The 26,408-nt window shown below is 46.2% G+C and overlaps 1 protein-coding gene across 1 annotated transcript in view; it reads right to left on the bottom strand.

The window, feature by feature from the left end:
- Nucleotides 1-26,408, bottom strand: part of fhod3b (formin homology 2 domain containing 3b) — a 201,617-nt gene that overhangs the window by 22,540 nt on the left and 152,669 nt on the right. The window contains exons 11-20 of the mRNA XM_083762106.1: nt 12,506-12,565; nt 11,076-11,204; nt 9,795-9,929; nt 8,870-8,920; nt 5,101-5,309; nt 2,644-3,050; nt 2,143-2,304; nt 1,619-1,766; nt 1,040-1,311; nt 185-865 (exon numbers count right to left, since the gene is read on the bottom strand). Coding sequence (XP_083618232.1) covers nt 185-865; nt 1,040-1,311; nt 1,619-1,766; nt 2,143-2,304; nt 2,644-3,050; nt 5,101-5,309; nt 8,870-8,920; nt 9,795-9,929; nt 11,076-11,204; nt 12,506-12,565 — 2,254 coding nt within the window. The remainder of the gene's footprint in view (nt 1-184; nt 866-1,039; nt 1,312-1,618; nt 1,767-2,142; nt 2,305-2,643; nt 3,051-5,100; nt 5,310-8,869; nt 8,921-9,794; nt 9,930-11,075; nt 11,205-12,505; nt 12,566-26,408) is intronic.

Raw genomic sequence — 26,408 nt, 5'->3', positions numbered from 1 at the left:
GGCGTGCTGTGCTGTGACACCGTACAGCTACTTTGGTGCTTTCGTGTGGCGCTGTAGTGTGATCAAGTAGGGCGTTGATTTACAAAAAAGTGTAGAATATGGAGAGATGAGAGGTTTCTGCCCAAATCTATGGAACCCAAAGTCATTGACCGAGTCTGACAGAGAGTGTGAATGTGTACTGTACCTTGGTGACGGGCAGCTCCTTGGACTTGGACTCAAAGAGCTGCTCCAGCTTGGACGTGTCCAGCTTGACGGGCTCCAGCCGCGACCACAGGGACTCCTTGCAGCGCCGCGGGGCGCCGCTCTTGCACTGCCAGTCCAGCGGCCGCACCTCGTTCCAGAACAGGCGGATGGTCTTCTTCTTCTTCTGGAAGAGCGGCGAGGAGGAGCCCTCCCCTCCGCCGACCCCTCGGCTCAGCTGGGGGGACGGCGGCGGCGGGAAGGGCGCCATGAACGGAGGGGGCGGCGGCATGGCGGGGGGCGGCGGCAGGCACCCTCCCCCAAACAGGAGGGACGGGAGCGGGGGGAGGGGAGGGGGCGGCGGCAGCTGCTGCTGCTGGCCGGAGCCCAGCAGCATCACGCTGTCCAGGTCCAGGATGTCGTCGTCGTCCTCCTCGCCCAGGTCGGTGAAGTCCATCTCCTTGATGCGCAGCTCGCGCGGCGCCGCCAGCAGCTGGTCCCAGATGTGGTCCGACTCCTTCTTGGGCGGCTGGGGTGACGAGGCGCGGGGCTGAGGCTGCTGCTGCTGCTGCTCTTTGGGGGAGCAGTTGGGCTCGAACTCCTGCGGCGACGTCAGGCCCTTCACCAGGTGTCCGAACTTCTCAGCCACCGCCCGCACGTTGCCCTGGTTGTCCAGGTGCCCCACCTGTGTAGGTACGATTTAAGCGTTATTTATCGTCGTTTTTCGCGATGGAAAAATGAAGCACTTTTTACTTAAGTACATTTTGAATTCCAGACAAGTTCTACATTGAAGTATTGATACTTTCACTTGAGTAAAACAATCGAGTACTATTTTCCACCACTGTCCCCCGACTCCCACCTCCATCTTCTTGACGCTGTCCTCCCGGGCCTGCCGGTGAGCCTCCAGCGTGCAGATCCTGCTGGCCAGGCTGGTGACCTCCGTCGTCTCCTTCCTCTCGCCGCCGTCCTCCTCCTCCTCTGTGCATTTCTTCTCCCTCTCCGACTCGGCCAGCTTTCCTTCCCCGTCCTCGCCGCCGGAGGAGGCCTTCTGGGCGTACAGCATGTCCAGCATGAAGCGCTTGTTGTTCAGGATGGTGCCGTTGGCGTCCTCCGCGCACTGCGTCCACTGACCTGTCGATTAAAGGGGACAAACAGGTCGGATTTTAACCACAGGGATACAAAGACATTTATCATGCCAAGGAACCACAAATAGTCATAGCCTCTGTCTGCCTATATATGATACAGTACAGTATATGTTGATGCTTGATCAAGTAGGGCAGAGAGCGTTAATTTATGGAAAAACAACACAAAGAAGTTAAAATATGGAGATAAGAGGTTTCTGCCTGACAGCAACGTTATTCTGCTCTCAGAAAGTAGGCAGTATTTAACATCGGATATGTAATGACTTTCAGGGGAAGACAAACAACAAGTAAAGCACGGCTCCCACCTGCTTCAATGTCATTGGTCGGTTTGTCCTCTCGCGCCTCCCTCTCGTCATTGGTCAGCTTGTCCTCTCGCTCCTCCCTCTCCAGGGTGCTGCTGGCCGAGGAGATGCTGGACGCCGAGCAGTTGTCCTTCTCGTTCACCTATAGGGACGGGACCATAGTCGTTAACGTTTATCGTGATAGAAACCTTTGTCCGTCATACACTGTCTGGGATCAATTCACCTTTGCCGAGCTGCATTATCCGATACCACTTAAACCCTGTATACGTAATTGCTAAAATACTTAATACTTAATACAGTCTTTTATTCACACTCTATACCAAATGTCTTTGCCAAAATAGCAGTTCTACAAGCTCACAATGCATTGTAGATCTGCTATTTTTGGCAAACGTCCTTGCCCATAATGTTTTTAAGAGTTTAAGCACAATTTCATTATCGCGATATCCCGAATCACAATTATTTTTCGCCACAATAATTGTGACATGTAATCTTCATATGGTCCCATTCCCCACGTTCACCTCCTCGTTCTGGCGCTCCTTCTCACTGAGGAGCACGCTCTCCTCCATGGGCTGCTCCTCCTCTTCCTCCTCCAGCTCCACCATCTCCACCTCCTCTCCCTCTTCTTCCGACCCTCCTATAACCGTCACCACCTCCTCCGTCACCTCCACCACCTCCACTACCTAAAATAAGTAAATTAAATAAAAACACGGTGAAGCAGCTTTCTGCTTAAACGGACCGACGGCTTGGAATAAACGGCTCAAGACCTATTTCTTCACTCTTGCTTTTTGTTGAGTTTTTAAATCTCTGTGTTGTTATTCATGTACTCGCTGTTTGGCCTCATTCGCTTTCGCTTTAATGTTGTTTCATGTTTTCTTTTCCTTTGCTATTATTTTAATGTAATTTTATGTTTTTACTTTTCTTTTTTCTATATTGCTCTGTAAAGCACTTTGCGCTGCATTCATGTCATGAAAGGTGCTATATAAATAAAGTTTATAATAATAATTATTAATAATTATTACCTCCACCACCTCCTCCACCTGTCCCATCGCCGCCACCTCCATCCCCGACGGCCTCCTTCTGTTCGCCGCCGTCTCCTCCTTCTCCTGCTCCACCTCCTGGTTCCTTCCTAGCTTCACTTCCGTGTGCCTGTCGCGCGCCGCTAGCTCCGTCCGTCTGCTTCCCCTCTGCGGCTCAGCCTTCGCCGCCGTCTGCGTCGTCGTCGTCTGCGCCGTCTGCGTCTCGCCTGCGACCTCCTCTGCTTCCGTCCGCCGCTCCTCCTCCTCCTCCTCTGGCCCGGAGGGAGGCGTGGTGGAAGGAGGAGGCTCGCAGGCTGCACGGAGGCCCGAGGCCAAGGCTCCTGCTGCTGCCGTGCTCCTGCTTCTAGACGGCAGGTCAAGGTTTGGTTCCGAGACGAGGCGCTCCGTTCCTGGAAAAGCAGAACCGTAACAGGCAACGAGTCAAATGAGACCGCGGGGGGAATGTTCCCCCTCTGCGCTGGCTTTGATTCATCACTGTCCAACAGAACAGCCGTTCTCAACCCTTTTTTCTTTTTTTTTATATAGCTCTGAACCACTAGGCATAATATCATTAATGCTGTCTTAATGCACATCTACTGTACAAGCGTTTTGAGCTTGTAGATCAGTTACTTTTTGTACTTTTGGATTTGAATCGTTTTGGATTCATCACTTAAAGTGGGCTTACACTACTACATGATAATCAGGGATTATTTGCTTTCAGAAACGTCATTCGCAACAATCAGATTCTGATTTGCTCATACATGATCCGGGCCATCCTGATCGTTTTCCAACATGTGTGATATTTATCTGGAGGATCACTACTGTCCAAGGGGGACGGGGCTTGTAGATCAGCTGTTTTTGTGCATGACTGCAACGTATATAAAGCCCTTACAATCATCACGTGTTGTGAGCTTGTCGATCGGCTATTTTCTGCAAAAGCGTTCCCCACAATATGGATGCTGGGGTGGTTAATGGTCCATGGACCACTGGTTGAGAACCCAAGCGATAGACCCTCAGAAACGTAGTCGTTTCCAATCCAAACAGCGACATTGACCGCTATAATTAATGAAGATGATAAAATAAATGTGTCAAATCGGACCAACGGGAGTCGTTTATTTCTAGAAAACACCACACTGTGATTTATGACCCAAACGTGCGTGTTAAGCCGTAGTGTTAAGAGTTGAGAAATGGCTTGATATACACGATCAGATTTGTATAAAGTAACCATTTCCTATTAAATTAAACTGAAGTAGGTGGCCATCAAAGTAATCGCTTTATTTGTGTAAACCACAATATTGAAAGATATGGAAGATAAAACGGTCAGCTACACAAACACCATCTGCTCTGCTTGTAGAACAGGAATGTAAGTACATTACACTACACTACATACATAAACACATGCAAATCATTCATAGGGATTGCAAAACACCAAATGCTATGCAATCAACATAAGTATGAAAGCCAACACAGGCCTAAACACTCAATCATTTTTGTTCCACTTTTTCCTAGAGCAGCTTTGCTTCTCAAATATTTTTACACAGATTTTAAAAGTCAAGCAGTTCTTTCCCCCAACGAATGCTTTACTTTGCCAGCAAACATCCAGCTGATTCTAATTTGAATGCAGAGAATATCCCGCCAAGTGCTAATACCCGACCCAGCATCTATGACAGGTGGACATTAAGAGACGCTCGTTGCCAATATTGTCAGCAGTACTGGCCAGGAGTTCCAGCTCCGCGGGCCAAAACTCCCCCAACCCAACCCACCCACCCACCCATGTGTGCATCTGGAATGTTGCAATGTATAGCTAAAGCTATTAGCTGCTTCGTTTTCCAAACTGGAGAGAGGACCAATTTGTCATTAACGAAAAACAGCACACAGTAAAATCTGGCGTGTTAATATGTGTCTGACATTGTAAAAAATAAATACAAAACGTATGGGTCTGGTTTTTTGTTGCCCGGTTTCTCACTTTCAGAGTAGAGAAATTAAACTTTGTTGTACAATGGTATAGTGAAAGAAGATTGCTGATCTACAAGGTCACAAAGAATGGCACCACACCAACTTTTTGGTATTTGAAAAGAAAGACTAACACAATCTACAGATTTGATTATTTTACTATGAAACAGTAACAGTATTCACGTCAGACTCCACTTTATCCCGTAGCATTTGCCTTAGCCTTGACGACCTTGCAGGCTTATATGCGAAGGTTAAAATGGAATTTAGATAGCATGTTATGTAGACAGATGGCAGGTTCGTTCGTTGACCTGGCGTCCTATGTATAGTTTCAATGTACATAATTATGATTTATGTTTCGATATTATACTGTTTAGACCGATGGCCGTTCCTATAGACCACTACTTCCATGCATTAGAAGCATTACCTCGTGTTTACCTCGCTTACCGTAAGTCGCTCTAGATTGAGAGCATCTGCTAGGTGGCTAAATTGAAAACTGTAAATGTGTACCTAAGGTCTGTGGCGGGGGTGTGGCGACCGCGTCCTCCTGCGACAGCACAGAGGAGGGCGTGGTGCAGCGAGAGGCGGAGCGACTGGAAGAAGGGGTGGGGCTCAGACACAGCGTGATCTCCGTGCGGCCCCTGGTGGTGGCGGGGGCTCTGCTGCTGTGCGCCTCCCTGTCAAACTCCTCCCCGGACAGCCTCTCCACCGTCTTGTACCTGCAGCAGGAGAAAGGCAAAGGAGGACATATTTGAACCCTATAGCGCTCCCTAATCTGAGGGCGAGTATTCAGAGAAAATAGATTTTTTTTGGCAAAGAGATTTGATGTAGAGGGAAATATTAGGAGACCTATAGTCAAAAATGTAGGCGTTTTATTATGTTTCAGCATAGTGGATAGTGGCCGCCATCTTTAAATGGTCCATTTTGAGGGCTTAGCAGCCATTTTTGAGCTTGGCATACATCAACAGCAACATTTGGATTCAGCAGACCTTAATACCCCTAGGAAACATGTATGCCATAAATTAACACAATTTGCCTTCAGCACTTTAAATAAGCACATTTTCTGAAATCCTGCCTGACTAATTGTGAACAATAGCCAAGTAAGATAAGATACATATCCATTAGCCAATCAAACGGTTCACTGCAGTGGGTGGTCAGGAGATGTCTATGAACTCTGCGTTTAAAGGCTTGAAGACCATTGTCTGTGATGGACTCAACTACATGCTCAGGTAGGCTGTGTTCCATTTGAAACATTCGGTTTTGGCTCTTCAAAATAATGGTAGAACGGGGGGAAATCCTGGCGTGAATTACAGCGAATGTATGAATGAATCCTGGAAGAGGGTTAATTAGTATTAGTACTCAACTGCAATAAATCTGAAATCATCATCATTGGCCCCGACTCCCTCACCCGCTCCTCTCATGACTTCTCCCTCACCATTGATGGTTCCACTGTCACCCCATCCACCCGAGTCCGCAACCTTGGTGTCATCCTTGACCCCACCCTCTCCTTCCAGCCCCATGTCAACCAGATCACCAAAACTGCCTTTTTCCACCTCCGTAACATTGCCCGCCTTCGTCCAATGCTGTCCCACACTGCCGCTGAAACACTCATTCATGCATTTATCACATCCAGACTCGACTACTGCAATAGCCTCCTGTATGGCGTCACCACCAACTTACCAAGGTCCTCAAAAAACTACAGTATGTTCAAAATTCCGCCGCCCACTCGCCTGCTCACCAGAACCAGATCCAGGGACCACATCACACCCATCCTCCGTGAACTCCACTGGCTCCCAGTCAAGTCCAGAATTGACAAAATACTCACCATCACCTACAAAACCCTCAACAACCAGGCCCCCCTCTACCTCTCTGAACTCATCAACCGCCATGTCCCCTCCCGCTCCCTCAGGTCAAGCACTGCCAACCTACTGGAACCCCACAAATCCAACAAACGGACATGGGGAGACAGGGCCTTCGCAGTGGCTGCCCCTTCTCTCTGGAACTCATTCCCAACTCACATCAGAGCTGCCCCCACCCTCGAAATGTTCAAAAGCACACTCAAAACCCACCTTTTCAAACTGGCTTTCCCTACATAACCCCCCCCCCACACACACACACCCCCTTCTTGTTTGTCCCTCTTTTGATTTTGATTTCTAGTTTTTAACCTTTTAAACCTTTTTAAATAGTTTTAATAGTTTTCTAATAAATATGTCTGAACTTCTTTCTGTAAAGCGACTTTGGGTACCCAGAAAAGCGCTATATAAATCGTATATATTATTATAATAATAATAATTATTATTATTATCATCTGTAACACCTGAAGGAAGTACGGAAGGGACCCAGAAGTGAACCAAAGTGGGCGTGTCACCATTCAGGTTGGAAGATGCCGATGTAGAAACCATCATAAAAAAAAAAAAGAAAAAAAAAAAGAACGGAGCCGGTTCTAGAACTAAAGTCCTTTCGGTGGAAAAGGGGCCATAGTGAGAAATATGTTTAATACAAATGAAATGAAAATCCCAGGACACTAAAAAAGGTGAGTGAGGTTTTAGAAACCCTGGCATAATATCACCCATATTAGATCTACACGTACGTTGCACGCAGGGTTGGGAGGGTTACTTTTAAAAAGGAATCCCCTACAGTTACAAGTTACTTGCTAAAAAATTTAGTCAGTAACGTAATCCCGATTACTCCATTTAAAAAGTAACTACAAGTTACTTTCAGTTACTTTTCGATTACTTTTAAGTAAAACTCAATTTAATTAGATAATACAAGTTTTACCATTGATAGACAAGAATGTTGAGCCTATGAAATTAAGATAAGGACAACTGAAATATGGTTAAGGTCATTTCATTGTTAAGAATTTGACCTCTCTGAACAGTTACATTACTGTAGAGTCATTGTGTCAACTTATAACAGATCATAAGAAAAATGCATCTTGACCTACAGAACCATTTTGATTGTTTGATTGACAACAACCAACAACTTTGACAACCAACAACTTTGACAACCAACAACTTCATCCATGTGTGGTCAAAGTGGCAAATAAAAACTCTTTTTGACATTCCTGGCTGACACTCATTTAGATAGACATGGCATGAGTTTAAAACATTGACTAGACGGTAAAGACTAATTTATATAGTCTACAAATAACTCAGCCCTATACAATTATATTTATACCCCGTAGGCTACTCTTTAAATAAAAAGCCTCATTGTATTTGACCTAAAAGAGAAGACTGTGCTACCCATTATTATTATTTATTTATATCATATATGCTCTCCTATCTAGTATCTCTGCAGTGTTGCCTGGTCTGATTATTATAAGCCACATTGGGCTTATTTTTCTGAAGTTGCTTGTAAATAATGGTAGAACGGTTGTGAGCTTGTAGATCGTCTATTTTCAAATAGCCAACATATATAAATATGCACATTGTTTAATGGACGATATATATAGCTTTGAAGTGCTCGTGTGGCCTTTTATAGTCGCTTCTTTTGGGCTTGTTTTCATAGACCTGGTTGCTTATTTCTCTTGCAAATTGGCAACACCGCCAGCAGCAGCCTCCACTGTGAGGATTTTACACAGAGTCAGAGAGGTGCGCGCTGCGCTCAACTCCAATCCATTCCGTTTGGTGTTATAATAATTTATAACTTGTTTGTAAAATTAATGAGGGGAAGGGGAGAATGTAATCCTCATGTAACCCCCGTTACAACACCCCCGTTACTGTAATCCAGATTACACATTTTAAAATGTACTCTAAGACGTTACAGTTACGTTTTTTTTTTTACTCTGATTACAGTAACGGATTACATGTAATCCGTTACTTCCCAACCCTGGTTGCACATACTTATGCGTTTGGGTGGCCGCGCGACACACACACACACACACACACACTCACACTCACACTCACACTCACACTCACACTCACACTCACACTCACACTCACACTCACACTCACACTCACACACACACACACACACACGTTCAAGTACACGAGCCCTCGTTATCTGGGACCGGCTCCATCCCAAAATGCAATTCCACACCTCTTTGTGGTGATGGGGATGTCTTAATGCCCAGCAGGCCTGCAGGGGCCCAGACACCTAGAACTCTCCCCTCAGGCTGCGTTTGGTGCAGCGCACCCACACATCTGCTACCCATTTAGAAATACCATATCAAAGCATTTACAAACCTCTATAAGGTTTTATGGGCTTCAGTGTTCACTGTTGCAACAGTGTTCTGAACCCGCCACCCCACCCCCCATGTTGGAGATTAAAGCAGTCTCACCTCTCTTCTCTGGCGTGTCGGTTCTCTTCCCTCTTGTCCACATAGTCCCGACTGAGAGAGAGAGAGAGAGAGAGAGCGAGATCTTGAACTTTAGGCATCTCTGGTTGCAATCATGATAGAAGTCCAAATGCTGTCTATCACATGTGTCTGTTGCTTCAATGGTTTGTTGCTTCTGTGCTTCAGTGCTTTTTGTAGGTATCATAATCAAACTCAAACCCATTCTGCCACTATATAAAAAATCAGACCTGTCTGAACTGAGTGGTGCTGTACTGTACTCGTGCGTGCGTGCATGTGTGAGTCTGTGTGCGTGAGTCCGTGCGTGTGCGTTAACTGCAACAGTGACACTTGGTGGTTAACAAACGCTATTTCCATATTTGGAGGGACAGACAGACACATAGGGACACACATAGCTGTCTATAGGAGTGGCTAGCACCACTCAAATATGTAAGGTACAGTATGTCATTTGGGGAAAGTTCATTAGAAAATAGATGTTCATGCCGCTACGCGGTATGGCCATGTTGTGAAGCCCACCCATGGTCTTTCAGTTTTTTCATAAATGAATGTCCGCCTCGATCATACCACAGCGTCACACAATAAAAACATCAAAAGTGGCAAATCCACAAGCTCAAAGCATGGTGCGAAATTACATTTTGAACATAGATATACTGCTTTTGCTATTTTTGAATTTTAATGCTGAAAAGTAACAGTTTTGGACATTATTATGATATGGCAATATGTCCTGTAGAACAATTTTTTGTAAGAAATAATCAAATTGTAGCTTATTTTTTAAGTTTTATGTTTTAAAACCTGTTCCACCATCGGTGAATGGAATCATCACTACTCCTGGTTCCTCGCTCAGCTGGAACAGAAGCAACGAAATACAGATGATTGACAACATTTGGACGTTGGGAGCGTCTGTACTTACTTGAAGCGGTTCCTTTCTTCCCTCTCTATCCTCTGCAGCCGCTCCTCTCTCTCCGAGCGCCTCCTCTCTCTCTCGGCGGCGAGCGACTCCTGGTGCTGTCTGTAGGAGGAGGTGAGCAGACCTCCGAGAGAAGGTCTGCTCACCACAGGAGGAGACAAAACAAACCCGTCTGTATTTGTTTTTTTCTCCAGTTCAACGTTTGTTTGCTTTGACAGGAAAGGAAAGGGACAGGGGTTGTGACAACACACGTTTTAACCCTGGATGTTCCATCATTCTAACTTCTATACCAAGCTATTTTTGTGCCACATTTTTTGTATTTTTCCAGTTTTTGTGTCTATGAGATGACAGTACTTCATTAGACACCCTGGAGTCGTTTTTATGTGCACTGGTGTATTAACTTTGTATTTAGGGTTTCTTCCTGGAGGCTGAACCCTTGACAGTCAAACGGGCCAATGAAATAAACAGTAATATAGTGACATCACACTATCAGCCCCTCCCCTAACCCCTCCCCCTTTTTCAACTACAGCTGTGGGTGCGGCTTCAGTTCAGGTGGATCACCACCCATCACCACCCACCAGGCAAACCAGGCATACTTAATGAAATGGTGGGCGTGCCTCCATAAAAACAATATTTTAACAAATACTGTACACTTTTCTGAAAATATATCTTATATAACAATAAGACCTGATAATCATGTTTTAGGGTGGAAAAAAATCACGGCACTCCATTTATTTTGTGCAGTATAACATAACATAATTCGCTGAGCATGAAATGTTGACATTGGCTCAGCAGACGTTTAATTATTATAATTTTTTGTTATGCCAATTAATTTCTCCCCAAAACATTTCAGTTTTTGTCAATTCTGTTGTATCCTACTGACTCACCTGCCAGAGTCTTCGTCCTACTCCTCTCGCCCAACACTCTACACACTGTCGCTCCAGCCCGTAGCAATACGGATATGCACAATGACAATTATCAGCCTCCCCGCCCGGCTGCCCTCACCCAAACACGGGCCAATTGTGTTGCGTTAGTAGACGACTAGACACTCGACAAAGCCGGATTCGCCACGGCTATATCGGCTACTTATTTATTTAAATTGTATAATTTTGAAAGTATAATTCAGTTATACGCAGAGCGCGTGACATTGATGTCCTGGGTTCATACTTGGCTCAGGAACTGTGTTTCATCTTGTCAACCACACTTCCCGTCTGCCTCTGCTGCACCGATCAAATGAAGCTGAATGTCTTAAAATGACCAAAAAAATATCTTCCGCAAGCTAACCTGTCGGGCTTGGCTTCTTGCGTGGGAGCAGGGGAACTGGCAAAGCGATGATGGATGGGCGTGGTGGGAGCACTGCTACTGGACATACCCTGGTGCCTGCCTGGGTATGGGGAGCCACTGCCACTGATTCTATTAAAGGAAAGGAAACAAATAAAAATAAAAACAAAAAACCTAAAAGCTTTAGTTTTCTCCTGATAGTCTGTGGGGTTTTTTGTTGGTCAAACCAGGGAACATCCATGTGTTCTTGTGGTTAACCAATGACCGAATAGAGTGGGCCTTCAAGCCAGAGGAGAGAACTAACTCTTGCGAATGACCTTGGTGCGTCATTCTGTAGCATTTTGGAGACTTTGTCCCCCCCCTTCAGTAATAAATAACAACCCTGCCAGGTGAAACCATGCCAAGCACCCTGGCTGGGTGGTCCCTGTGAAGGTGACATGCTCAGCATCGCTGTCAGAATCTGTCAGCGACTGTGGAGCTAATGGACGATGCTGCGGCCATGCAAACAGCAGGGCACGGCAGGGATTCCACAAGGCAATCATTCAAAAATGTTGACCTTTTCTTCACAGTGTGTTTTTATAAGTGTCGGTCGGAAACCTCATTACGTCCAAAACTGTTACTTTTCAGGATTAAAAGTCAAAAATAGCAAAAGAATACAAGCTCAAAATGGGTCGGTTTGCGCCACGTTTCTATTTTTTTTATACTTTTGTGTGACGCTGTAGTATGATCAAGTTGGGCATTAATTTACTAAAATGTGTAAAATGTGGAGATATGAGGTTTCTGGCCGACAGCAACAAATGGCGATGTTGAATGAGACATCAAACCATGCATATTCCGCCACGGAACAGCTGACATCTGATTCAGAGCTTTCATGGAGCGCATCAGGAACCCATGATGCATTGCCTCTGAATCATGGGCGTCCCCAAACATTTTCAGCTGGAGACTCAAAAGATAAATTGGTGTCTAGTCTCCCCAGGAACCAAACTTATACGAAAACACATGATGAATATAGGACCACAATGGAAACAAGTCCCCAGAACTTTGTTTGTGTTATCCTTTTAGCTTTAATGTGTGTTACCTCGTGTTTTTTACAACTAGTAAGTACTCATTGAATTAATTAATCACAATTTCAAGCCAAGACTATTTAAATTGTGAAAATAGCTCTACAAAATCGCATTTTGAGCCTGTTAGATCTGCTATTTTTTGCTATATTTGAAAATATAGACATTTAGAATTTAGAAAGTAATTTTTTTCCATTCAAAAAATAAATACATCTTTTCCGTTTGCTTCATGTATTAATTTTGTATGGGGGAAAAAACAATAAAAATAAAGTATGACATTGTTGTGGTGACCCTGTCTCTGAGGAAATAAAACAGGAAAGAAGATTAAAGAAACCAGGCTGTGCTGCTGGTCCTACAGGATACTGCTCTTACCTTTCAGCCCAGCAGGGCTTTCTAGCTGTAGTGTAAGTTGTGTGTGAGACAGCTGAGTGACTGCAGAGAGACAGCACAGTGAGGAAACCAAGGGAGAGAAAGAGAGAGACAGACAGGGGACAGGGTCGGGTTAGACTCTGTCCAAAAGAAAGAATACACAAGTATAATTAGTCACACAGAGGCGAGGGAGTGGGACGCTGACTGAAGGTAAGGTTTTTCAGGAGAGCTTTGACAACGAGTCAGACGGAAGCATGAGGCTATTATTTCTGTTTGTCAATCTCACTAAAAGTGGCACATTCTCAACAAACTCCTGATATACTTAAGTATTTGTAAATCCTCATAAAGCTGACTGTTTAAGTAGCTTTCCTTGGCTCGCGTTCCGCTGCCCTCGACATGCTGCATGAGGATCACTTTATTCCGAGATGGGATCAGGGATACATGCTTGAGCTATAGAGTGCTGCCAGGTCCAGCATTTTGGCCTGCTTTCCATTCTCCAAGTCTCTCTATTGCAACAGTTCTGCACACTGTAACATGGACATCTAAAGAGGCACTCAAAATGTTGAATTATGTTGCCCTTTATACTTGGAATTTATTTATGGACTTGTCTTGGATTAACTGCAGCGCAATGCCACAATGAAAGGCAGATGAGCAGTAAATGTCAGCGAAATGTACTGATCTCCTCCGAAGAAAAAAGAAGAAATCAACCTCTGGGCTTCCAGGAGCCGAGCTATAGGAAATGATACATCTTTGTTGGAGCTCTTCCGACGCCCTCCGTCTGTGTGACTTCAGAGATCACAAGACAAAGACGTTAAAAAAAGGAGAAAAAAAAAAAACAATATCTGACGAGTTTAGCTTAAGGGTTGTAAAGGCAAAGGATAGACTCTTGTTTTAAATGGGACAAAGGCTTTTTCGCAAAATAACAACAGCATGCATGCAACGCGTGACACAAAGCGTAGACACCCAGGGCAAAGCGAGGTGTTCATAATCCATTGCTTGGACTGTTACTTTAAGTACAAACATCAGAGACACACAGACAGAGACACAGACAGAGAGGAGGGGAGGGGGAGTGGGGAGTGGGGGGTGGGAGTGTGCCTTAACGGGGGGGTTCAGATGCAATTATGTGCACTGTAAGTCACTGGTTCTCAACGTCGGGTCCGGGGACCACCAGGGGTCCAAAAGAAGGCTTACGGGTCTGTAACACAAGACTAGGGATTGAAACCCGTCAGCTTTTAAACGCATTATGTTAACACCCCGAACACCCGGGGGGATTTGTAACCATAAAATCAGTGTGCCCAGCGATTTGCAGCTACGGAGCCCTTTTCAAGATGCACAAGGCGCCATCTTGGATGTAGCTGAAGTAGCTAGATGTAGCCAAAACACCCCAGAGGGGATCGACAACATGTAGACTGGTGTGCTCGGTTATGATATTATTCATGTTCCGTCCCGTGATTAATCTCCGTCCTGGGCGACGAGCAGGAGACCTCCGTTTATGCCACTCGGAGTGTTGAATGAATGAATGAATGAATGAATGAATTCATGCAGCCGTTCTCACTGGCTATGCACGGACAAGGCGAGAAAATCTTTTTTGTCAGCGCGAATTACGGATGGTCACGATTATTGTGACCAAAATAATTGCGATTTATTATTTAAAAAATATATATATTATATAAAATAAGGACAATTTCACGATAAATTCAAACTTTACTGCATGTCACCTGTCAGCCTACTGTCTATCCCTCTATAAAAAATATAAAATAAAGGCGAAAGCCACTAAAAACAATACAAAAATAAACCTTGTTTTGACCAGAAATGCCATCTGGGACAAGGAATTGGCGATAAAAGTGATTGAAAGAAACAGATATAATGGATGCATATGCGATCTAAAGCACTATAAAAGACCAATTGACGTAGATGTACGCGAAAGGCTTGCTAACGGTTAAGATCATTGAGACTTGAAACCTTGAAATCACCGAACTAAACTATTACTGCATGGAACCGCAATTAACACTGTAAAATGCTGAGTGCTTACTTAACTCAGAGAGTGCCATTATATCAGCAAATGGGCCTATAGTTCCATTTGTTACAGACCTGTAAAGGGTCCCGTTTAGAGCGTGGGTGGTGCCCCACCCAGAACCCCGGGCGTTGAGAACCAGCCACTCTACCGTACGTGAACTGGAGGTCCTGCTCTCTACCTGAAGAGCCGCCTCTCTCCATCCCGGCCCGCGGTCTCTCCCCTCTGGGCGCCAGCGGACAGCGGCCCCTGGTCCAGGCAGGGGGGGAGGGGAGGAGAGGGAGGATGGGATGGAGGAGGGATGGGGAAATGGGTGGAGGAGGTGAATATGGAGGAGGAGGAGGAAGAGGAGGCTTCGGAGGGGGGGCGGGGGCGGTGGCGGCGGGGAGAGCCGGGGGGGTCTCTGCTGGAAGAGAGCGCTGCCGAGACGCGGCCGGGCTGTGGGAGGGGGGAGGCGAGAGCGTGGCGGGCGCTCAGGGCCCTGCTGTGCTTAGGCGGGACGGACACAGGGGCACCGGGCGGCACGGACCCGCGCTCGGAGCTGTCCGCAACGTACTCTCCCTCTTCCTCGGGGCCTCTGGCTTGAGGGATGAGGTTGGCCATACATTTAAATGTCAAACACACGCTAGAGGTGTCTGCCACGGCCGGGGCGGCGCTATGCAGGGAGGACAAGTGAAGTGTATAGGGACAAAAGACAGAGGGGACAGAGTACAGGGAAAGGTCATCGTTTGAAGACTTGAAACAGACCTGGATAAAAAGACAGGAGGGGAGTGTATACCCAGTAAGATCCGGAGTGTTGGCGGCTCCACAAACAAAATATTTAAAATGCTTCTGACTGGATTGTCATGGAATTTGCTGTGCACCTCCTGATTCTGGTGACCCCATGGCCTTTCCTCTAGTGCCAACCTCAGGTAGAAATGTCAACTTTGCACACAAGATGTCCCACATAATATCTAAGAGGTAGCCGATTACACAGGGACATCCATAGAGTTTCTGGTAACCCAAATGGCTTTCCTGTAGCGTGACACTCGGGCTATACAATTCCTGCCTTCCTTCAAAATCACTACTGTTTGTAGTGACATTTTTAATAACAGTACTTTATTTTATTTAAACCAGCTCAGTGGCCTTGTGGTTAGTGTGTCAATCCCCAGCCGAGTCATGCAATAAAACTGGGACCCAATGCCCTTCAGCTTGGCACTCAGCATCAAAGGTTGGAATGGGGGTATAAAGTCCCTGTGACATACTAGCGTAATGTCCACGGGGTGAACTTGTACATCAAGTTGTCTCACGCTACAGAAACAAGAGATAGGCTCCTGCCCTATGGGTCACATGGCTCGGGAACCATTGCTTCCCACAACTACTTACCAACCTTATTGTATTTCACCTGTAAGCTTTTGTGTTGTTTACAATACGTGTAACTACCACGTGCACCACCACCACCACATTGGACCAAACTATGAATTGAACATTAAGGATGGCGATGCCAGGCAGTTCAAACCACTTTGGTGTGGTTGGCTGTAGGGACCAGTGTGGCCCCCAGAGGCCACTATAGAGGGGCTTTCAGACGCGTATAGCCTCGTCCTCTCACAGTTAGACTAACACTCCAGATTTTACTGTGTCATCGTGTTGACTGGAGGGGAAACCCGGTGGTGCCTAGAATACCTGCAGCGAGCGCCCTGCATAGAGGACTCAGAGACTGGAACACTCTCCTCCTCCTCCTCTGCCTCTCCCTCCTCCTCATCGTCCTCCTCCTCATCATCCTCCTCCTCCTCCTCCTCCTCTTCCTCTTCTCTATGGTGAAAAGGAGGGTTGGATGGAGGGAGGGAGGGAATGAGGAGGAAAAGAAGAAGAAGAAAAAGAAGCAGGCAGAGAGGGAGAAGAGGAAAGAGAAGAGAAGTCGGACAGAGACAAACACGAAACGTGAAACATGAAAAACGAGACACCTGACAATGACACAGACAAGATCAAGAGAGAGAGAGAGAAAGAGAGAGAGGAGAGAGAGAGAGAGAGAGAGACACTACAGTAATGACAGGCCTCGTTCAACCAGACAAGGACAGGGCGATCAGGGTGGAAGAAAGATCGTGAAGGACTCTCCAGATGGTTAGTATGACAGTGTCCTGAACCCATAAACTACAAAACCCGGTTGAACAGGCTTTACACACAAATTGACACTCGATTTTGACGTGCACTTTCGTTCAATACAGTTTTGTAAATTGCCCACAATCAACCAACCTTGAAGTCTATACAACACAGTTGTATGGACAGTTCAAACAGTTCAAATAGTTCAGCTTGTAGATAAGCTATTCCCCAGTGGAGATACTTGGTGTAGAGGGAATAAAATGAGCGTTCCTGGGTATAGCTCAGTCAGTAGAGCTCTCTCCTTCGGACCCCACAGCGTATGAGTAGCACAGCTTGGCATCAAGTCGTGCGGTACCGTTAAGTATTGGGAACTGATGGTTCCCAATAACGGTGGTCCACCTCCACCTCAACAATCCCTCCTCCCACTAAAACGGGATGAACTCCCACGCTCCCATGCCACAGAGAATAAGCCTCTCCGACCTACTTACCAGCGAGTTGACATGTTGTTCACAGACGTAACACAAACCTTATCCAATTTATTTTAACCCATTTAGGCCAGATGTCGAAATACAAAAAAACGTTCGCTCTGAAAGAATATATACCTATTCAAAGATTTGTGCCGCATTTTTACGACTTTTCTAAAATAGCAGACCTACAAGTGCTATGAACTTGTAGATCTGCTATTTTTCAATAGCTAAAGTATAACAGAATGCCTGAAACACCAAAAGGGGTTCCCGCCCAAAATGGGTTAAAGCATCTAAATATTACACAGTACAGTATGTCTAACTAAAGCACAATTCAATTTGTCAGTGATCAATGGACCGGTCGGTAGAACTAATGGATTTAATCAATTCTATTTAATTTAATAAAACATTCAATTAACAATCAATCACTGTTTTGGGCATGTAATTATAGGTGAAAACATTTACAAGCATCACCATGCATTACACGGTGATGCTTCGTGAGATCTGAATTATTCAATTAATCCATGAAGTATCTGATAGAATAATAACCGCTATAGGAAAAATGATGGATAGCCGCTGCCTCTCTGCTCTGCGGGCTGCGCGGTCGGATGCCGGTACTGATAGCGGGGTCTGGCATACGTCGGCACACGTGGAGTCTGCGGCCGGTTTGCCATCAGGATTCCTCTCGCTTGCCTGGATTTCATTAGCAATATGGAAAACAGTGATCTTCAAAGGCGGCTCGAATTTCCTGTGCCGGGGCTGGAGGGATCGAATGACCCGCGGGGCCGTGCATTCAGACTGTATCTGCAGAACCCTGAGTGCTAGCAGAAATATTAGCAGGTAGGCCAGTTGAGGAGACTTGTCGTTAATAACAGGGGATTAGGGTGGGCCTTTGCGGGCGGCTACGGAAGGCAGCCTTCACTGGTGATTTGTATGGATGAACTTATACTTATCGCAGGGTTTTCAGGACAATTCAGGCCCTGTTCTCCTCCGCCAAAACTCCACAGGACGGTCTGACTGCCCTCAACAGTGGGACAAGTGGGTGGGTTCCACAGATAATACAGTACATGCCATCAGCAGGGACTCTGCGACATGCTGTTTAGTCTATCTGACACTATGGGGCATAGCAGTGGTGGCCATTTTCTGGTTCCATCAATCCAGACCCCATTCATTTTTCCAAAAATATTTATATCAATTATTTTTACGCCTAGAATCAAGCCATCCAGGATCTTGGTGAATCACCATGACCATAAAACACACCACAAAGCAAAGGTTATGCCCTAGAGTGTTGGTGACATATGGTATGCACATGTAATTGATAGACTGGGCACTGCGACTGCACTGTGGTGGGTATGGTCACCAGAGCTGGGGCGCTGCCACACTAATAATTGATCATGGCATTCACCTGCTGGTCACAGTACACAGTAGTGTGGGAATTTGGACGGAGAGGGGGTGAGCGTGGGAGCGGCATTTTCTGTTGACCACAATAACGCACACTAACGCAAATATCACAACATAACATCCATGGTCAGTATAATTGTTTGCCGGGAACTGGTGTACCAGTTAACGTGTGTTGAGAATAAATGGTCAAAACAAGCAAGGACTGGATTGGGCCTGGGTTCTTTGCGTGTGCGTCATGGAATGGAAGTCTGGAAGACATGGACGTCTCTTACTTCCATGTTTCGCTCCTCACGGCTTTTTGAGCAGCCTAGAAACAGCCGCAATGGTTAAAAAATAATATATACTATATTATAATTATTTATTATCATTTCAAATTTTAGGCGATTAGCTTACAGTCGATTTTCGTAAAAGGCAAAAACACTAGTCAACAAAACGACAGGGAAAATGGTCACGTAAAGCAATATATCGATATGTCCAAAACTCCAGGTGGAGCGAAATGCCTTCACGACGTACGACGTACGTCGCGACGTATATTTTTCCGTCGCAACGTATATTCGAGTACGTCCTGGCGTAAATATCAATTCGTCCCGGCAGAACGGACTCGTCGCGGCTATATCTACCCGTTTGCGACCTAGTAGTTTGACTATTCTTTTACGTCGCGACAGAACGGGACACGTCACGGCTATATCTACCCTTCTCGACGTAAAAGGTAATTCGTTGTGGCGTGTGTGGACTCGTCGCAACAGAACGGAACTCGTCGCGGCTATATCTACCCGTTTGCGACGTAATAGTTTGACTTTGTTATATGCCCGGTGCGCGGTGCCCTGCGCGGTGCCCTGCGCTGCCCTACGCCCACCGCGTGCACCTTGCCGGTCCGCCCTGCGCCCTGTGGCCTGGCACGTGTGCACGTGTGCCAGGCCACCGCGTGCACCTTGCCGGTCCGTGGAGCCCTTCGCCGTCCCCAGGCGACCCTGCGTTCTAGAGCTGTCACCCATGCCCACCGAAAATAGCAGATCTACCAGCTCCTCTCCTACATACGGGATGGCCCGACCCGCGTCTGTGGACCCCTGGGGGGGTGTGTGTGTGAGCGTCTGAGCTCCTATCTGTGTGCCTCCCCCCACCCCATGTGGACCCTTGCAGGGGGGGGGGTCGGGGGGTCCCCCTATGCACTTTGTGTAGATGCTGCGTATCGCCTCATACTGAAAAAATTACTATTTTACGCACAGCGCAAGGCAATATGTGATTACGATCGTCCTTCTGGGGGGGGGGGGGGGGGGGGCTGGCCTACACAATAGATAACCTACCCTGGCCAACACAATAGATAACCTACAAGGACATATGAATTTAATTTATATACACGGCTATATTAATTTAGCCGATCATCAAAGCTCACCGCGCTCGTATAGTGCATTGACTGTCTGTCTGTCTGTCTGTCTGTCTGTCTGTCTGTCTGTCTGTCTGTCTGTCTGTCTGTCTGTCTGTCTGTCTGTCTGTCTGTGTCTCAATGACTTGCCTTAGGCGGATAATATAGACTACAAGTACTTTATTAAAGTAAAGTAAAAGAGTGAGTTCTCATTGCGTTCTCTGCGTCGTAGCGCATGCAGATAGGCAGATAGGGGGGGGGGGCAGTTCTATAGGCAAGGGCAGAAGGTTCCTATAACGACAGTGGGTGCGTGCCCACCTTAGAGTAGCCTATATATTTTAAGGCACCCGCCCCGCAACTTATTATTATTGGCTTATTATTTTGCCACCAGCGGAGTTGACGGTTGACGCCGTTGTCTAGTATAGACTATAGGCCTGTGCCAGGATGATTTTAAATAAATATGTCTCTGTCTCTGCGTCTCTAGAGCTATAACATATATACTGTAGCACACATCATGTGTGACACATGTGCACACACACACACACACACACACACACACACACACACACACACACACACACACACACACACACACACACACACACACACACACACACACACACACACACACACACACACACACACACACACCGAGTACTAAGTATAAGTAGCATATAGGGTACGGCTCTAAAAACATTAAATACTGCGGGAGCATTACACTAAACAAAGTTGGATTTGTACATTGCAGAAACGTAACATAACGTAAGTGTTCTTATTATTGTCCGTCTGGGTTTTATAATGCAGTGTGAGTCCGCTCCGCGATAGCCGATCTGCAAGCTCACAACGCGTTGCGCTGATTGACAGTGCACGTGCAGCAGCTACTGTATAAAATTATATTTAAGTAGGCTACTTTTTTGTGTGACGTCTGTGTGTTATTGACTTCTTGTTCCTTAATGTGCAGGTTTATCAGAGCGATATAGTGCAGCTGTGAGTGAGTAGGCCTATAGCTGCTGCTGCTGCGTCCGTGCACCAATAGAGCGACCGCGGCAGCGGCACGTATGCTTGAAATATTAAATAAAAATATGTTGGGCTTCCGGGCGTCCGTTTCTGGACTGTACCAACGGGCTTAGGGCCGGACGGTCCCTTAACTCCACGGGCCCCTATATTTTAGGCCCGTGCAGGGCTCTAGTGTGTGTGTGTGTGTGTGTGTGTGTGTGTGTGTGTGTGTGTGTGTGTGTGTGTGTGTGTGTGTGTGTGTGTGTGTGTGTGTGTGTGTGTGTGTGTGTGTGTGTGTGTGTGTCGCATGCGTGCGTAAAGTTAGTAGGCTATCAGAAGCAGCAACCATGCAGAGCTATACCAATCAGATTAAATAGGCTATATGCCTTAAACGTTTGACAAGCAATATTAAAAATACAAATCCACAAGCTCGAAAACCACCTGACGGGCCGCCCAAACGGGTCCGGGGACCCCCGGGCGGTACGGGTCACCGTGGACCCTTGGGGATCAAGGGGGGCCACGGGTGTCCACGTTTGCGGAGACGCTGCCTTCATATTAGCCTACTTAAATAACAAGCAGCTGATCTACAATTGACAATTTGACATGTCATTGCGTCGTATTCTGTCTTTCTTTCACGCACGCACGCACGCAGACATGTCACAGACCACCACATAACCATATTTGTATGGCCATATCGTTTATAGGCCTTATAGCTGAATAGCGCCGGCCGTCGGGGGTTCATTTGGTTCCAACCGTCCCATTATGGTCAACACTTATGATATGCTATTGCATTCTTCCAACTAAAGATTTAAATATTAATCTGAAAAAATGACATGGCACGGACTGGCTCAGAAAATCTCCCTGCATCATTATATCAAAACCAGGCCTATACTGAATGTAGGCAATTGAATTCCATGACTTTTGTTTCAATCAACTGAACTAGACCAATAAAATAGTAGGCTAGTATTTATGTTTTTCGTTAATAATAATGCATGCTAATTATTATTGAACGGTAAGTACGCTGGTATGTATACGCTATGGTACACTATAAGCTTGTAGATCTGTTTATTTTAAGCATGCCGCCGCATTCTGTCAGAATCTCGTGTGTGTTATTATTGAACCATTTCATTTCATGTCTGTCTGTCTGTCTGTCTGTCTGTCTGTCTGTCTGTCTGTCTGTCTGTCTGTCTGTCTGTCTGTCTGTCTGTCGGCATCTGATCTACAAGCTCACGCATCGCAGCGGACAGCGGTTGATTATCGCTGGGCCGCAGCGGGTCTATATCGCCTAATGTATCATACAGCGAATGAAAGCAAACGTGTGTGTGTGTGTGTGTGTGTGTGTGTGTGTGTGTGTGTGTGTGTGTGTGTGTGTGTGTGTGTGTGTGTGTGTGTGTGTGTGTGTGTGTGTGTGTGTCGCATGCGTGCGTAAAGTTAGTAGGCTATCAGAAGCAGCAACCATGCAGAGCTATACCAATCAGATTAAATAGGCTATATGCCTTAAACGTTTGACAAGCAATATTAAAAATACAAATCCACAAGCTCGAAAACCACCTGACGGGCCGCCCAAACGGGTCCGGGGACCCCCGGGCGGTACGGGTCACCGTGGACCCTTGGGGATCAAGGGGGGCCACGGGTGTCCACGTTTGCGGAGACGCTGCCTTCATATTAGCCTACTTAAATAACAAGCAGCTGATCTACAATTGACAATTTGACATGTCATTGCGTCGTATTCTGTCTTTCTTTCACGCACGCACGCACGCAGACATGTCACAGACCACCACATAACCATATTTGTATGGCCATATCGTTTATAGGCCTTATAGCTGAATAGCGCCGGCCGTCGGGGGTTCATTTGGTTCCAACCGTCCCATTATGGTCAACACTTATGATATGCTATTGCATTCTTCCAACTAAAGATTTAAATATTAATCTGAAAAAATGACATGGCACGGACTGGCTCAGAAAATCTCCCTGCATCATTATATCAAAACCAGGCCTATACTGAATGTAGGCAATTGAATTCCATGACTTTTGTTTCAATCAACTGAACTAGACCAATAAAATAGTAGGCTAGTATTTATGTTTTTCGTTAATAATAATGCATGCTAATTATTATTGAACGGTAAGTACGCTGGTATGTATACGCTATGGTACACTATAAGCTTGTAGATCTGTTTATTTTAAGCATGCCGCCGCATTCTGTCAGAATCTCGTGTGTGTTATTATTGAACCATTTCATTTCATGTCTGTCTGTCTGTCTGTCTGTCTGTCTGTCTGTCTGTCTGTCTGTCTGTCTGTCTGTCTGTCTGTCTGTCTGTCTGTCGGCATCTGATCTACAAGCTCACGCATCGCAGCGGACAGCGGTTGATTATCGCTGGGCCGCAGCGGGTCTATATCGCCTAATGTATCATACAGCGAATGAAAGCAAACGTGTGTGTGTGTGTGTGTGTGTGTGTGTGTGTGTGTGTGTGTGTGTGTGTGTGTGTGTGTGTGTGTGTGTGTGTGTGTGTGTGTGTGTGTGTGTGTGTGTGTCGCGTGTGCGTGTGCGTGCGAACTTCATGACAGTGGTGCAGCATTACATTGTATTTTGATTTGAAATAAATAATGATGAATAGATGTCTATACTGTTGCTTGTGTGTGTGTTATGCTATAGGGTTAGCTGGAACACACGCCCTGTATGATCTGTGGTGCGCATCTACAAGCTCCAAGTGTTGCGTCCACATGCAGCGCGTTGTGAGCTTGCAGATCGTCGGTGCCCCACTATAGAGAGATGGTAGGGTAGTGCCCAAGCCTATTCCTATATGATCTGTGGCTATATTAAAGGCCTTTTATGTGATCTCACATAATGTGCGAGTCAGAGCTAACGTTACTCAATGATCATTTGCGTCTGATTGATATCACAGCACAGCGTGTGCTGAGAGAGAGAGAGAGAGAGAGGGGGGGGGGGGTGTATGCTCCGTTCATTGGCTCTATATGCCGTGCGAGACAGGATGATTTTAAATAAATATGTCTGTCTCTGCGTCTCTAGAGCTATAACATATAGCACACATGTGTGCACATGTGATGTGTGTGCGCGCGCACACACACACACACACACACACACACACACACACACACACACACACACACACACACACACACACACACATACACACACGAGATTCTGACTAAAATAAACAGATCTACAAGCTTATAGTGTACCTTAGCGTACATACCAGCGTACTTACCGTTCAATAATAATTAGCATGTATTATTATTAACGAAAAACATAAATACTAGCCTACTATTTTATTGGTCTATAGTTGTTTGAAACAAAATGGTTGCTGCTTCTGATTAGTTACTAACTTTATTAGACCAATTTAAAATAGTATTAGATGTTTTTCGTTAATAATAACTTATGCTAATTATTACTGAACCATTTTAGATGTTTATATTTCACCAACAGGCATGATAATGCATTTATACTGGCAGAATAGGCCAGTGGCCACCGGCCGGCGCAGTACGGCACAATCACAGCTCAGTCCATTTTAATATCATAGCGCAATTCCATGTTTATATACATCTGCTGGTGGGGGGTGCTGCTATATGTTGATTGCCCATTTGTATAACACATTATATAATATAGGTGCTTGTATGGTGCGTGTATATAATAGGCCTACATTTAAATGACCACATTTAACACACACACACACACACACACACACACACACACACACACACACACACACACACACACACACACACACACACACACACACACACACACACACACACACACACACACACACACACACACACACACACACACACACTAGAGCCCTGCACGGGCCTAAAATATAGGGGCCCGTGGAGTTAAGGGACCGTCCGGCCCTAAGCCCGTTGGTACAGTCCAGAAACGGACGCCCGGAAGCCCAACATATTTTTATTTAATATTTCAAGCATACGTGCCGCTGCCGCGGTCGCTCTATTGGTGCACGGACGCAGCAGCAGCAGCTATAGGCCTACTCACTCACAGCTGCACTATATCGCTCTGATAAACCTGCACATTAAGGAACAAGAAGTCAATAACACACAGACGTCACACAAAAAAGTAGCCTACTTAAATATAATTTTATACAGTAGCTGCTGCACGTGCACTGTCAATCAGCGCAACGCGTTGTGAGCTTGCAGATCGGCTATCGCGGAGCGGACTCACACTGCATTATAAAACCCAGACGGACAATAATAAGAACACTTACGTTATGTTACGTTTCTGCAATGTACAAATCCAACTTTGTTTAGTGTAATGCTCCCGCAGTATTTAATGTTTTTAGAGCCGTACCCTATATGCTACTTATACTTAGTACTCGGTGTGTGTGTGTGTGTGTGTGTGTGTGTGTGTGTGTGTGTGTGTGTGTGTGTGTGTGTGTGTGTGTGTGTGTGTGTGTGTGCACATGTGTCACACATGATGTGTGCTACAGTATATATGTTATAGCTCTAGAGACGCAGAGACAGAGACATATTTATTTAAAATCATCCTGGCACAGGCCTATAGTCTATACTAGACAACGGCGTCAACCGTCAACTCCGCTGGTGGCAAAATAATAAGCCAATAATAATAAGTTGCGGGGCGGGTGCCTTAAAATATATAGGCTACTCTAAGGTGGGCACGCACCCACTGTCGTTATAGGAACCTTCTGCCCTTGCCTATAGAACTGCCCCCCCCCCTATCTGCCTATCTGCATGCGCTACGACGCAGAGAACGCAATGAGAACTCACTCTTTTACTTTACTTTAATAAAGTACTTGTAGTCTATATTATCCGCCTAAGGCAAGTCATTGAGACACAGACAGACAGACAGACAGACAGACAGACAGACAGACAGACAGACAGACAGACAGACAGACAGACAGACAGACAGACAGACAGACAGACAGACAGACAGACAGACAGACAGACAGACAGACAGACAGACAGACAGTCAATGCGCTATACGAGCGCGGTGAGCTTTGATGATCGGCTAAATTAATATAGCCGTGTATATAAATTAAATTCATATGTCCTTGTAGGTTATCTATTGTGTTGGCCAGGGTAGGTTATCTATTGTGTAGGCCAGCCCCCCCCCCCCCCCCCCCCAGAAGGACGATCGTAATCACATATTGCCTTGCGCTGTGCGTAAAATAGTAATTTTTTCAGTATGAGGCGATACGCAGCATCTACACAAAGTGCATAGGGGGACCCCCCGACCCCCCCCCCCTGCAAGGGTCCACATGGGGTGGGGGGAGGCACACAGATAGGAGCTCAGACGCTCACACACACACCCCCCCAGGGGTCCACAGACGCGGGTCGGGCCATCCCGTATGTAGGAGAGGAGCTGGTAGATCTGCTATTTTCGGTGGGCATGGGTGACAGCTCTGGAACGCAGGGTCGCCTGGGGACGGCGAAGGGCTCCACGGACCGGCAAGGTGCACGCGGTGGCCTGGCACACGTGCACACGTGCCAGGCCACAGGGCGCAGGGCGGACCGGCAAGGTGCACGCGGTGGGCGTAGGGCAGCGCAGGGCACCGCGCAGGGCACCGCGCACCGGGCATATAACAAAGTCAAACTATT

The sequence above is a fragment of the Protomyctophum parallelum genome (genome assembly GCF_964188405.1).
Source record: "Protomyctophum parallelum genome assembly, chromosome: 3".
NCBI lineage: Eukaryota > Metazoa > Chordata > Actinopteri > Myctophiformes > Myctophidae > Protomyctophum > Protomyctophum parallelum.
This window is presented reverse-complemented; position numbering and strand designations above follow the sequence as displayed.